Genomic DNA, 15,264 nt, shown 5'->3' with positions numbered 1-15,264 from the left:
ATCAGTGCTCGTGTTTTATCGGAAGCTGCAAAGCATTCCTTTAAAGAAACACGCGCTTGGCATCTTGAGTCATTCTTATATTGATTGATTGATTGATTGATTGATTGATTGATTGATTGATTGATTGATTGATTGATTTCACGTCCCGGAGCATCGCTGGAGCTTTATGAGGTATTGTAGTGGGGAACTGCGGATTTAATGGGACCACCTAAGGCTCTTCATATTCTTATATTGCACGAGGCAACGTAATGGCAGTGACGGCTGTGATATGACGAGTTGGCGACGAAGTATCGACAACGACGATCTCGAAATCAACGACACAAGAAAAATTACACTTCGTTCACTGGGCACTCAAAGCAGCGAAAAGCTAAAGCGAGGTGCGAAAAAAAAAAAAAGAAAAGCGCTTCGCCTGGCATTGGTGTGGCCCACTTCGACTAGTGATTACCGCTATGCTAATTACCCGCGACATTAAAAATTTTCATATCTCCATGTTCAGTTCTTCGACGCTTTACGCCGAATATTACCTCCTTACCTCTCTTAACCTCCCCACCAGCACCAGTGTGCCTCCAGTGTGCCTTGAATAGACTGGATGACAGGCCATTTACGGAAGCGAAGATCTTGGGAGCCTGGCCTCACAGTTCATTAGCGCAGAAAGCAGTTCGAGCGCTTTTTCACTACCTGAAGGCAACAGACTTGAGTGCCCGGCTATAGACATCCTACACCTAAGTTCTCTCTCTCTCTCTCTCTTTCACTCCCCATTCCCCTCCCCACGTGTAGGGTAGCAAACGACTCAGTCTGGTTAACCTCCCTGCCTTTCCTTCTTTCCTTCTCTCTCTCTCTCTCCTACCAGCACCATTCAACTTAAAGTGTGCAACCTGGGCCTTACACACTACAAGGTGATGCGACAAACGCCTAGTTCCCTTTCTTAGAATAATATTTTTTTTTTTTTTGGCGCGGTAAAAGAAGTAAAACAAGCATGCACCGAATTCTTGGAATTCGGACTATTTCTTGCAAGTTCGTCTCTCATGCATTACTTCACACGGGGCGTCCACGGGGAAAAAAAAAATAATAACAGAACACGAAGGGAGGTGAATAAGCTCCACCAAGCATTATTATGTCTGGCGAAAGGCGAGGAATTATAAAATACAGCAAGATTACATGCACGCTCCGTCGGTTTCATATTTCCTTACGTTGCGCCAAGAGGAATGATGTATAAGCAATGTTGGCGGCAACTCGCATGAAAGCAGGTTTTTGTGAAGACTTATCTTTGTTCACTCTCACCATACGCAGAATTTGCCTAGCATGGTTAGCGTCGGACTAAAGACTGGCAGAATAATTCTCATATCGACAGGCAACTTCTCGAACCACATTGCAACCATATGCTATCTTCGTATCTCAAATGCTGCGTGCTTTTCAACTTGTCACGTTGTTTCGTGTCTCCTATGGCATAATTAGTTCGCGGTCATTACCACGTGCAAACTGTTACTGCTTGAGAGAGCGCACTTTCTTCTGCTAATTCACTTCGGCAAAGAAAAAAAAAAGTTATCGGCAAAAAGAATTAATCTTTTATTCCAGTCTCTGGCAGCATGACAAATGTGCTGCCAATTGCACGTGGAAGGAGCGTTATTTTCTTACTTTAAGAACAGCTACCGCCACAGAAACATATAACAAACCTTTCACACACGCTTCAATAAAAATCTAGTCAACAAAGTCAACATAAGTTCCGCACATACTTCAATAAACACAGTCAGCAAGGTCAACATAACTTGCGCACATGCTTCAATAATAACACTCAACAAAGTCAACATAAGGTCCGCACATGCTTCAATAAAAACAGTCAACAAAGTCAACATAACTTCCACACATGCTTCAATAAAATCTGAACTGGCTTGGATAACGGACAACAAATGCGCCAGCTCATTACTGCAGTACCTGCATCACACAGGGCTGCATGCGTTTATTTGATGCCCTTTTGTTCAGTTTTGTATGATTATATGCATTGCGGCAATAACCCCAATATAAAAAAAAATGAGAAGAGGCGTTTCCAGGAGCTCAAACCACACACAGACACACACACACACATACACACACAGGTATAGGCAACGCATTACAGGAGCGCTAAATTGCCTGAGAAGTACCCACTTGTGCAATACATAAAACAACTTCCCGCACAGCTTTCAATAAGCTAAATGGAGTAACAGGCGCCCGTGACACTAGCAAGGAAAAGAAAGACGGACATCTTTCGTTTTGTCCCAGGCGTTATCACTGTAACTTCAACACGTATATACCAAAAACGAGTTCGCACTCTTTTGCATTCAAGGGCCATATTCTCTGCATAATATTGTTCAATAAAACTAAAAATATTCATACTTTCTAGATTATCTTGAATCTTCCGGGACTATCCAACCACCAAAAAAAGAAAAATTATATGTAGTGCACTTCGAACGTGAAGACTTGGAAACTCGTGGCCTGTGCTGGGGTTCACGTGCTTCCGTGGTCCGCTAGATGGTCCCGAAATGTGTCTTAAATTACCAGCACTTCACTTTAAATTCTGTCCGGCCTCGAAAATGAACCCTGCTCTTCTCAGTTTATTCTGAGACAGTTGCGCAGAAACACCGTCAGACACTTGGTGAGCTTATGCTTAACTTAGGCTCGCAATAAACCACAAAATACTGATCAAGGCACACGCACATTTCTGAAGAAGGTGGCTTGTACTTTATTAGAGCATGGTCTGACACAGTGCGAAAGTATGACTCGTTGTCCGGCTATTTAATATTTTTTTGTTTAGTTTTTTTTATTGGTAATAGTATACAGTACACTGCAGTGACAAGTTGCAAGCCACGTGCGCCTGCCTGTTTTAACTTGACGTAGTATCAACATCGACTCGATGCTAATGTCACAAAGAGCAGTGCAGTTGAATAAGACTTGTTTTGCCAATACCAGTTAAAAATAAAACTCCGCTCATTCTGTAGGACAAAACAGTGTAAAATAAGTTACAGTAAATGTTGCACTTGCGACGAACAGCTACGGTTCACGGCCTTGCCAAACCCACTTAGTTATCGAGATTTGAAGCCAATCGTCGTTCAAAGAGCACGTTTTACAGCCACCCTGAGAAGAGGTGCTCATACGTTCCTTGCTGACGTCATCAGGAGGCATCCGATCACCTGTGTGACACTTGCCGAGCCAAAATCAACGAGGGCAGAAACGAAGACACTCCGCGTAGCGGTAGGGCACGAAGCACAGTGCACAACTATCCCGTCAGTAAAAAGACAGGCTGTTCGTTCTTTAATCACCCGTACGGAACGACTTAATCTTGCTAAGCCCGGTGAATGATCAGTGCGCCAATTTTGTTGCGCCACAATGTCTACTGGCCGCAATGTAATGAGGTGTCGCTTTCATAAGTAATGAACTGATTCATCAGCCATGCTGTACGCGAAAGCCGCGTTCCCTCCAAAGAGCTAGAGCGACGTGCTACTGAATAATGAAAGTGGTATGCGAGCGTAGCTTCCGGGTTGCCGAAACAATGGTCACGTGTCCGCGCAACACACATTGTCTCAGGGCGTGTAGCTTGAACCCAGTCTGGGAATCTGATCGCTATTCATTTGCTATGAACCGCATTTCCCGAGCACTATAGGGTTGGTAGGGCTTTTTTGGTATCCAGCAGAAGAGTATAGAGCCTCGGCGTGCCTTAATTGAGGGGCTAGAATCAACTGCGGTCACACTTCAACAGTACTGTATGAAGACATACGATATACTGCGCTGACTAGCACCCGAACGTCTATTAATTGCCCCCAAACATAACTTACGGCGCGTGAAACAAGAAACAAAAATATTATCAGTGGCCTTTCTGCTTGTCACGCAGATCAATGCCGTTCTTGACCGAGCAACTGTGGCCGGGTAACTATTCGATTACCTGATCGGTGACAGGCTGACACGGGGATTTTAAGAATGGCATGGTTAACGCTTCTAAGATTACGCGCGTGAGCTACTCGTAGCTTTTCCCAGCTTGGCATCTTGCTCTTCACCAGCGCCGTTGCTAATGGGCCACACAACTTTATTGCATCGCGTAATTTACGACAAAGGCTGAAACGGGATATGTTACGAAGTTCGGCACAAGAAGAAATGTTAACGCTGGTCCGAATTGAAAGTCAACGGAGTTACTTCGCCAACGTTCGAGTGAAGTAATTAATTTCCAGTTTTAGAGATCCAATAGAACTGTGGCGTATACTGAAGGTTAAAACGCAATGTCATGTAAAAGCAATGTTAGAGGCAGTGTTCATCTAGACAGTAACGAAATTCATGTATATTCGTTCTGCTAACAGGAAAACCTCACCTACTCCGGGAAAGTGTGCCAAGAAAGGAACTGATCAGTCTGAACGATGGCTGTCCCCGAATTAATTTTGCACTGTTCCATGGTGTACCATGCCGCATGTAGAAACGATTAATAAACGTCCGGTTGCTACAGTGAGCTGAGTATCCCCTGGCTTCCCGTCCCGGCGTCCCAATCCTCGTTTTCTGCTAAGAATCGCATTGTTTCTGTTCTCAGGATTTTCCCGATAAAATAATGCCGCGGGTTCTCGTGGAATTCGATACAACGTGGCAGACGAAAAAAAATAAAAAATAAACGTGAGGGCCTCGTGCTTGCGAGTGAAAGCGTACCTGCTTCGCCTGCTGATCGAGCTCGAGCTTAGAGGCGTCCAGAGTCGTCGTCATGGTTGCCACCCGAGCCTCCTCCCGCACCAACGGACCCGAGGCGTCTGCAGAACCCGTACAGTCGTCGTTCGCCGGTAAACCGGTGTCACAAGCCTCTGCAGGGGAGCGAGCGTGCTGGCCTTTGCACCTCAGAACGGGCAGCGTCGAAGCAGTCGCGTGGGCCGCGAAGTGACAGGCGCCGCGGTGAACGAGCAGCGCCTAAAAAACGGGAGGTAAAATGAACGAAAGGAAAAGAATAGACAATGAGGTAACGGCGTAGGAAAAAAAGAAACAAATAGCAAGAAATATAGCAGACGACAAATCTACGAAGAAAGGGCGGGAAAAAAAAGAAGAAACAGACAGCTCAGCTTCGCAGGAAGAAGAGAGAAATACTGAGGCGAGAGAGAGGGTTGCGGAGGCGGCGTTTCTTCGCCGAAAGAATGCGCATATACGCGTACCACGCAAGAGCGTGCGATGAACGTCATATCGCTCGCAGTGAGAGCGCGATAAAGTGACGGACCCGGTGTAACGCGTTCTTGAGCGTGTCCCGGGCTCGGTCCAGGTGTGGCACCAGGTCTGGAGGACAGACGAAAGAAAAAGAAAGAAGAGGTAAAGAAATAACTAAAAGGAAGCAGGATAGAACAATATTTTATGGTTGACTGCATCAGGGCGGGAACTGCCGCGTTGCCGGTCGTCTGGTGTGCTCAAGGAGCGAAAGTCAGCACTCAGAGGAACGAATCGCGCTGGTGTGGGACAAAAGAAAAAAGAAAGAGAGAGAGAAAATGACGACCGTAGGATCATATCTACAACTTGGACTTGAATTTCTTCCTCGTTCGTATCTTACTAAGGTCTAATAGGGCGGTTTGAGTGGTATCAGTGGCACGTATGTATTCTGTAATGAAATCATATCTCATTCTTCGTCCTTTTGCCCCCGCTTCTTCATTGGCTCGGACGCTGGTGCCCCACCATTTATCACCTGGGTCAGCCTTCTTGAGGTGACGACTGATAAACATTATGCAATACATTGCAACAATACGTCACAACCCATTTCCCTCTATCATTGCTGGTTCGTTCCCTGCGCAAACTGATAACGACGATAAAGCGTTTGAGCATTATCCGCATCACCCGGGTCTGAATGCACTCGGGGTAAAGTACAACGCAGATCCGGCGAAGAACCGGCCATTGCTTGATTGGAGCAGCACTGCATGGGGCTATGCCACGAGCCGTACAGTGAAGCGCTCCGGATTAGCTCTGACAACGTGCAGTTCGTTGATATGCGTCTCAGTCAAAAAAGACGAGCATTGTCGGACTTCGCTGCCATTAAAACGCGGCCACCGCTGCTCGGAACTGAACCTTCGAGCTCGTGTTCGAAAAGCTGGTCATGGGACGCTTGCGCAGTGAGTGCGTGAACTGGCGTCAAATGCGATGCAGGAAACTAGGAATAACCGCTATGACATGTATTTTTATTTTCATCTCTAGAAACACTAGTAGAGCTAAATGGAAAGGACAATTGTTAGTTTGTTCAGTAGTTCCAGAGTTGCTGGTAGAATATTAATGAGAAAGCATAGCTCGCTCACGCTCGACCAACCTTATTACCGAAATGTGCCCACGTGACAGAGCAACGAAGACAACTTACAGCGATGTCCTCCTTAATGATATTTGAACGTCCGGGAACATAATTGTGGAACGTCTAGAAGCTGGAAACCGTAGCGTTTTCATATCTAAAAAAAATCTGAACTGAATACCATGACCTCATAGGACATGACGAGTGAGCAGAAATACGTCAGCCCTTTCGTGAACGTTGCCGCTATATTTCACGTCTGCTCAGAAAAGTAGGAACGCAGTATATATCATATGGACGAGCGCTTTTCCTTCCAGAACGAGATTGGCAGCGCCTGTGCATAGGCGGGAAAAAGAATCGAAAGACAGCAGGTGGTTGTCGAAAGCTTGTCGTGATGCATAAACAACGTTTACTGCAGCGTTGAAGAGACCTGGTGTACGGGAGACCACTTTCTCGTACGTGTTGGGATAGCTTCGACAATTTTACGATCGTCTAAACGTAAGCTTACGTTATCATTCAAGCTATCCCGATTGTACACTCTTCTCACGTACACCTATACACTGTCAGAGCTGCGGGTTTGTCTCGATGCGATATTCCAGCAGGTATGGCATTGCAAGGCCGAACTATAGAGGTTGCGGGCTTGATCCTATCGCCGTGGCGGCTGCATTTCGACGGCGGCGAAATGCGAGAACCTTCGTGTATATACACTTACATTTGATGCACGTTAAGGAACATGGACGGATCAAACTAATTCAGAATCCACCACTACACGGCGTGCCTAATAATCAGATCGCGGTTTTGGCACGTAAAGTACAAGAATTTAAATAATTTCGGCTGCAAGCCATGCTTGGGTGGACTGCATGGTTTCTTACGTTGGTAGGCTGATAAAATAAACAGGGAAACCGCGGCAGGATATACTTCGCTTAAGCCTGACATCTACTTGTCATCTTGACTATGAAGTAATTTTCATCGATCATAATAAATTTGCGTGACGTTCCTGTGGTTGGTTGGAAGCAGGTGCGCGCGCCTAAAGTTAAATTTGGCTCTATGTTCATGCTGTTTCTGTAGACTTCCAATTGACAGCCAACGCGCGTCCAGTCGGGCTGTCTAAATTTCACATGTTTCTCACTGTGTTTCAATGGTGAAGATAAGCCATCTCGTCCAACTCACCATATTGCTATGGCTTTAATAGTCTTAATAAAAGCTAGATGAAGAGGAAGCTTTATCTCGCGGCCAACTCCCATTTCGTTCGTTCTTTCCTTCCTTCCTTCCTTCCTTCCTTCCTTCCTTTCTTTCTGTCTCTTTATTTAAGACAATATTGAAACTGTGTTAGGGTACACGGCTAACGGTAAACATTTGCCTGACTAGGCCATGCCGCCTATTTCCCTATTCAAAATATGTAAGAAGCGGGAGGTTCTCGAAGTGTGTCCGCCTTAAAGTAATTACTTAATCTCCCTTCACTTGACATGCGCAAGGAATTATCACGGTTGTCCTTCTTCCATAGCCTTTACCACAGCAACATTGCATTCGCTCGAGCCCACATTCTTCCCGCTCCCCACATCTCGACCCGCACAGATCATGTTCATAAAGTAAAACCTATACTTGCCAGGACTAACGCTTATCAAAATTCGCCTCTAGTTTTATCAATTGACGAATGGAACTCGCTACCTACAAACATTGTCTCGCTTACGGAATCATCATCATTTCATGCAGCACTGCTAACCTTTTTAGAGTGTATCAACCTGTCCGAACCCACATTTGCTTGAATATTTACTTAAACAGTGTTTTCATGTGCTTCGCATTGCATAAAATTCATTCCGTTTCATTTTATATGTATCTGTGTAGGCTCTTTACCTAAATCGTCATTCGATTGTATCCTTAAACTCGTCTTCTGATGGGTACTGATTGTTTGCATCGCATTTTAGTTCCTTATGCGTGTTTCACGCTACTAAACATTGTATAAACTCCGTTTTCCTTTTCTTTCTTTTTTTTTTTTTGCTTCTGCAAGATGTTTAGATAATTTTTTGTGGTTCCTAATGCCTTCATATATTTGCATTGTACACATTTCACTCATGCTTGAACTTTTTCATCCCTCCCTATGTAATGCCCTAACGGGCCCTTAGGGTACTCAAATAAATAAAGTTAATAAATAAATAAATAAATAAACATCGCTGGGCCGATCTGAGTGAAATCAGCTGCACTTGAGAGAGAACGTAAAATTCCACTACCTGCATACGGCAGAATTGTGATTTAGAACACCGTGCGTTTTACCAAAATTGTCGAATATTGCTATGATAAAAAGAAAAAGAAGTTTACAAATTCGTCACTGCATGCCAAAACAAATATCGTGGTTCTGTAAAGTGCACCCCTTGTAGTGTCTGAAGTGGACAAGGTTGACAAACGAACTTGAGTTTGTCACAATGGTTGTGAGGGTTTCGTAAGCGTCCTACACACAATGTAGTGATATGTATGAGTGAGGCTTATCATGCGCAAGCTTTGTCGAATCTAGATCTCCTAATAGGTGCAATTTACAGAATTGTATTATCAACATTTATTACTGCGTTAAAGAGTCGAAAACTTGGTACTTGAAATTTTATTTTTCAAATAGTTCAGCATTCAGCGAGTTCTCCATAAAAAATATGACGAACCGAAATAAGAAATGTGCTTGTAGGAGTAACTGCATATAATATGGATACGAAGAACTTCATTAAAAGGATGCTAAGAAGCGCCGACCCTCAGGGCGACACCGCGGGCCGCTCCCACGTGGGGACAATTAGAAGCGAATCAAATTCACTGCAGTGGTTGCCGAGAAAAATTATTTCTCCCTTCCCCTGGACGGGAGCTCCTGAGTCAACGCTTCGTCTTAAGAAAAGCGCGACTTCAGGCGTAATATTCAACTCACGGACTCGCCAATGTTCTCTGCATGTAACCTCCCTGAAGACCTGCGACATGTTCTGTGCCACTGTTACCGCTACGCGTCAGAGAGATAGTCTTTGAAGGCGACACTGCACCTTCAACGGGACTCGAGCTTGGCACTACAGCACATTCTCGTGCGTGTGTGCGTGCGTGCGTGTGCGTTGTAAATGTTTTACCACTGCATATATCATAATCATCACCCAGCACCTGTAGTAGCATGTCAGGCGAACAGCCAGGCTAACATCTACAGCATCTACGACGACGAAGTGATCCTATTGCTGAGTGTTTGTTCTCCGTCACCAGTATTTTGTGGTAATTCTCGCTTTCTTCAGGGGAACACTGTTCCCTGCCCGACGGGAATGGAAGTGGAGCCACCCGCACTCCGACCTGATGTAGCGGCGCCCGCGTCGGCAGCCTCAAGGAAGCGGAACAGCCTCTCGAGCGACAGCGAGGCTACCCTGATAGACTCGACCGAGAGCGACGACAGCTCCGACGACGAATACGTGACTGTCCTGAGTAAGAAAGCAAAGCGGCGGATGCTTGGGGCCTCTGTGGACACATCTACTATGAGGACTCCGCAAAGTTCGCCAAAGTACACCATCCTTTTCTTACCTGTGCTACCCTCCGACAACATGAGGTTCCTCAACAGGCAAGTTGCATCGGTTGAACTCGAGAGACTGTTGCCAAATGGCATTGAGGACGTACGAGTCAACCCTCGGAAGAATATTGTCGCGGTAGACGTCGCCCAAGCGTCGGCGTTAGATTCTCTGCGAGCTGTCACTGTTCTCGGTGGCATGAACGTCCGTACCATCATCCCGATGGGAAAAGAGACTACTACAGGCGTCATATATGACATTGATGCGGCCATTTCAGGCGAGGATTTACCACTTTTGATAAAGCCTGCCAATCATGGGACCCACATACTACAGGTGGCCCGTCTCGGAACTTCCAGATGCGTGAAAATTGTCTTTAAAGGTGACTGCCTTCCATCGCATGTGAAGGTAGGTCATTTTCGACATGCTGTCCGGCCATTTGTTCCCAAGCCGCTTCAGTGCAGAAACTGTCAGAAATTCGGCCACGTGAGCGCCGTCTGTGGAAAGTCTGCTATATGTTCCCGCTGTGCAGCACAACACTCTGCAGGCAACTGCCAGGCAAAAACTTATAAGTGTCCGAACTGTCAAGGGCCCCATGATGCCTCATCAAAGGATTGTCCTAGACTTAGGCGAGAACTCTCCATCTTGAAGAAAATGGTGAGGAACCGGTCGACCCATCGTGAAGCAGCTGCTGACGTCAGGCGACGTCGTTCTCGTCGCAGACGCTCATCAAGGAATTCTGCTCTCCGCACAAAGAATACGCGTGCCGCACAGCTTCTTGCTGTTGAATCTGCTCCAACCTCAGAGCAGAATGTTTCCAAACCGTGTATAGATAACGGAGCATCTGAAAAGACTGCCGTGAATGAGGAATGGCCACCACTGCCAAGGATAAGCCCTGTGGAAAAACCCCAACAAGGAAAGGCACCACAATGCTCCACCCCTCACCCAGATGAGCTGACAGATCATGACCGCCGAATTGTAACAATGCTCAAGTCTTTGATAAATGCGATTCGCACGCTTGTGGGCAACTCGAATACGCCAACAGCTCGAAGCGCAGTTCAAGTGTTGGATGCCCTGAGCCCAGTGCTTGTAAATCTTGCATAAGCACAATGGCTCTTCCACTGCCTTCACTCCGTGATGAAGTGCGTAGCGCGACAATTTTCCAGTGGAATGCCAGAGGACTTAAATCACGGATTTCATGTTTCCGCCAATACGTTTTCACGAACCGATTTCCTGTATTGGTAATATGTGAACCGAACGTGTCGAAAGCGCTAAGACTCTCTGGATACGAAGCCTTTATGGCGTCAACGTGCGGGCAACCCAGCAAAGTAATTGTTTACATCCGTACAGAACTGACTTACATCCCCCACTCAGTGCAGCCTCATGATGGAAACCAATACGTGTGTCTCCGCATTACAAAGAATAAAGTGGCCTTCACCCTTATCGGCGCCTACATATCCCCATATAGTCGGTTCGACGGCGACCGATTGCGAGACATCCTGACGGCAACTACTGGACCCTGGATTATCACAGGAGATTTTAATGCTCATCACTTGGCTTGGGGAAGCTCCAGAATAGATTCCAGGGGCCGGAAACTTGTGGAATTGGCTTCCGACCATGAACTTAGCATTATGAACGATGGCAGTCCGACGTACTTGCGTGGTGCGAACTATAGCAGTTGCTTAGACTTGACCTTGGTGTCACGGCAACTTGGTCAAAATGTTCGATGGTTCTCTGACATCGAGACTCATGGTAGTGACCATATTCCCACCTACTTAATTATCAATGGATTTGGAAGCTTCTCCTCTTGTACTTCCCGACAAGCATATATAAGGTGGTCAACGTATAAGACAAAGGTGGAAGAGGCATGCAAAGAAGGTTTTACCGGCACCATTGAAAACCTTATTACAAGTGTACTGGAATCGTCTAAGTACACATTTACATCTGCGAAAAAACGTACGGATTTTGACATGGAACTTGAGCGACTTCGAACGATTCGCAGAAGAGCCGAGAGGCGATACAGGCGCACGAAGTCAATTCATGACCTTAGAGTCGCTCGACGTATACAGAAGAAAATCCAACGTCGTATGGACAGGTTGGAGGAACAACGGTGGAAGACGTTCTGCGAATCACTTGACCCCCGCAAGCCTCTGTCTATCATATGGAGGACGGTGCGCGGCCTTGGCTCGTCTCCACAGCAACGACACCCATTCTCAGCCCTAGCCCTCCATCAGGGCCGCTCACAAGTCGATATAGCCGCAGATTTCTGTGTGAAGATTGCGGGCAGTGTGGTCACCATCAATAGTGAAATTCTGGGTGAAGTTCCTGCGACACGCTTCCCAGAATTGAATGTGTCCTTCTCACTTGAGGAATTGGACGCTGCTCTGGCCTCATGCAGGCGCTCATCGTCGCCAGGACCAGATGGCATCACCTACGCTGCTTTATGCCACCTAGGTGAAGATGGCCGAAGCAGACTGCTGGAATGTTATAACCAGTCATGGAATGATGGCGTCGTTCCTGAGCGGTGGAAGTCCAGCCGCTTGATACCACTCCTGAAGCCTGGAAAGTCGCCACTTGACCTGGCGTCCTACCGACCCATTGCGCTGTCCAGCTGTGTTGGGAAGGTCATGGAAAGAATGATTCTCACCCGCCTAGAATGGTATCTTGAGCGCCACAACGTATACCCCGATGCCATGGCTGGTTTTAGAAGAGGCCGTTCCTCTATTGACAACGTCATCGATCTAGTCTCATCTGTACAACAGGAAAAACACCACAAGCGTATATCGGTTGCACTATTCCTCGACGTGAAAAGCGCCTATGATAATGTAACGCATGAAGCCATCCTTGATGCCCTGGAAAATAATGGAATAGGTGCACGCATGTTTCGGTGGATTCGGAGCTATCTATTCAAAAGATCCTTCTTTGTGCACAGTGCAGATGGCCGAACTGCTGACCATTACGCTTACCGTGGCGTCCCTCAGGGTGGGGTTCTTAGCCCCACTTTGTTCAACCTTGCAATATTTGGCCTTGCCGACGTTCTACCACATACAGTAAACCTTTCCATATATGCTGACGACATATGCATATGGGCCTCGGCAGTTACACGTCTCCAGGTGCGTGCACGGCTCCAAAAAGCCGTGACCCTAACATCATCGTACCTGCGTGCGCAAGGCCTCAGCATTTCGACCGAGAAGTGCGCCTTAGTCGCCTTTACCCACAAGCCCATGACCTGGTACCCCATTTCTATTGATCACCAACCAATTTCCTACGCAAAAACTCACCGATTCCTAGGCGTTATTATAGACAGAGACCTTTCATGGAGCCCCCACATCACATATTTGAAGAAGAGGCTTACTTCTATCTCCCATATACTAAGGTTTCTCGCCGGTAAAACGTGGGGCACATCCGTGGCATCTATGCTTCAACTATACAGGACGCTCTTCCTAGGATACTTGCGATACAGCACACCAGTGCTGTCCAATGCTAACAAAACTAACATCCATGTCCTACAGAGCATTCAAGGCCAAGCCCTTCGAACATGTCTGGGGCTACCTCGAAATGCTTCAACCGTGGCAACAATTGCCACCGCGAGAGAGCACCCAATAAGGACCTATATAGATATCGACGCGCTCCGGGTGCATGTTCGCCATATATCCAGAGTCCCTGACCACCATCTCGCTCGATTGCCTGAGAAAAGACCCAGGGCAGCGTTCTCCAGATCAATTGCGGCTAACCGGCACTCTTTGTCTTTGAGGCACTCACCCGCAACAAGAACGCCATCCCCTATGTGGTGCTTGAAGAAGCCTCCTGTGTACCTTGCTGTTCCAGGAATAGTGAAGAAAGCTAGCCTGACCACCGCGGCTCTCAAGCAGATCACATTGGAACTTCTGCATTGTTCATACTCTAACCGCATTCATGTTTACACGGATGGTTCCGTCTCGGAAAATTCTACGGGCGCCGTTGTTCTACCATCTCAATCGGTCGTCATCAAGTTTAAGACATCACACGTAACGACATCTACAGGCTCTGAACTGGCCGCTCTTCGCGCTGCTGTCGAATACATTGAAAAAGAACCGCCCAACAAATGGGCAATATTTTGTGACTCGAAAGCAGCCCTCCAGAGCTTGAGAAGTTTACGACGTGGCAATTATGAACAGCTGGTGTCACAAATCCACGAAACCTGCCATTGCGCTTCTGAAAGAGGACATAATATCATATTTCAGTGGCTGCCGGGACATTGTGGCATCGTTGGTAATCACCTCGCCGATGACGCTGCCCGACGTGCCCAGGCTGGCTCACCGACACTCCTTATACCTTTATCCAGAGTCGACGCTGCAAGAGAGCTTCGCAGTCTCGCTCGTACAATCACGTTAGGTTGCTGGCATACACCTCAGAACTCTAAGTGTCGTTTACACAGCCTCGACCCATCACTGAAACTTACATTACCAGCGAACCTTCCACGACGTGACGCAACACTGCTGTGTCGGCTGTGGGTAGGAGTAGCATTCACCAACTCCTACAGCTATCGTATTGGAATGGCGGATTCACCAATGTGCGTGAAGTGCAAGTGTGAAGAGACCATCAGTCACCTTCTGTGCCACTGTTCTCGCTTCGATAATCAACGCGAGACTCTCCAGTGTGCCTTAAATAGACTGGATGACAGGTGTAAGCAACGAACACTGCGCCTTCACTACAAGACCATGTTTTTCTAAGAAATCGAGGTACCTAGAAGACATTGAGGAGACAGTCCCGCAAAGCGGCGGGCTGCATGCCTGCAGCCTCGCCGCCACCCCTGGTTCAACCCCCCTTCGCTGACCGCAGGCCTCTCCCTCCGCCTCGAGTCCCGCGTTTTACGACCCTGGCGGTGTACAGTAGCCTGTGTCGTTGAGAGTAAAGTTGCATTTCAAAGAGAAAGGTTGTGTGTCTGCTTGCTACCCCAAGTTCGCGAGGCGCCCTTCTTGCGTGGGAGCCGCTTGGGGCGAGTGTACGCGTGAGCCTTACTTTGCGTCGCGTTTTCTGACCCACAGTGGCACATTCGCGGGCCGCTCTCGGCCAGAGCTAGTTTTGTAACCAAGTGCGCGGTTAGCTAGCTGAGTCCGCGGTAGAGAACCCCTTTTTGTTTACACAGGCCATTTACGGAAGCGAAGATCTTGGGGGCCTGGCCTCATAGTTCATTGGCCCAGAAAGCAGTTCGAGCGCTTTTTCGCTACCTGAGGGAAACAGACTTGAGTGCCAGACTGTAGACATCCTATACCTAAGTTCTCTCTCTCCCTCTTTCACTCCCCATTCCCCTCCCCACGTGTAGGGTAGCAAACTGGACTCAGTCTAGTTAACCTCCCTGCCTTTCTGTCTTCCCTTCTCTCTCTCTCTCTCTCTCTCTACAGCATACCATTAAAGCTTGTTTATCGCTCTCTCTCTCTCTCTCTCTCTCTCGTGTAGTAGCGGACTTTAGTATAGCCACGTAGGAGCACAAGCCGACCGTTTGTCAGGGGATAATTAGGC

The 15,264-nt window shown here is 47.2% G+C and overlaps 1 protein-coding gene across 1 annotated transcript in view; it reads right to left on the bottom strand.

Annotated features, from left to right (window-relative positions):
- LOC126530314 (sodium-dependent phosphate transport protein 2B-like) overlaps positions 1–15,264 on the bottom strand; it is a 113,096-nt gene that overhangs the window by 54,924 nt on the left and 42,908 nt on the right. Inside the window, exon 2 of the mRNA XM_050177634.3 lies at positions 4,660–4,911. Within this exon, the coding sequence (XP_050033591.1) occupies positions 4,660–4,911 (252 nt within the window). The remainder of the gene's footprint in view (positions 1–4,659; positions 4,912–15,264) is intronic.

Source organism: Dermacentor andersoni, chromosome 5, assembly GCF_023375885.2.
Source record: "Dermacentor andersoni chromosome 5, qqDerAnde1_hic_scaffold, whole genome shotgun sequence".
Lineage (NCBI taxonomy): Eukaryota > Metazoa > Arthropoda > Arachnida > Ixodida > Ixodidae > Dermacentor > Dermacentor andersoni.
The sequence above is the reverse complement of the archived record's forward strand: the minus strand, read 5'-3'. Positions and strand labels throughout refer to the sequence as shown.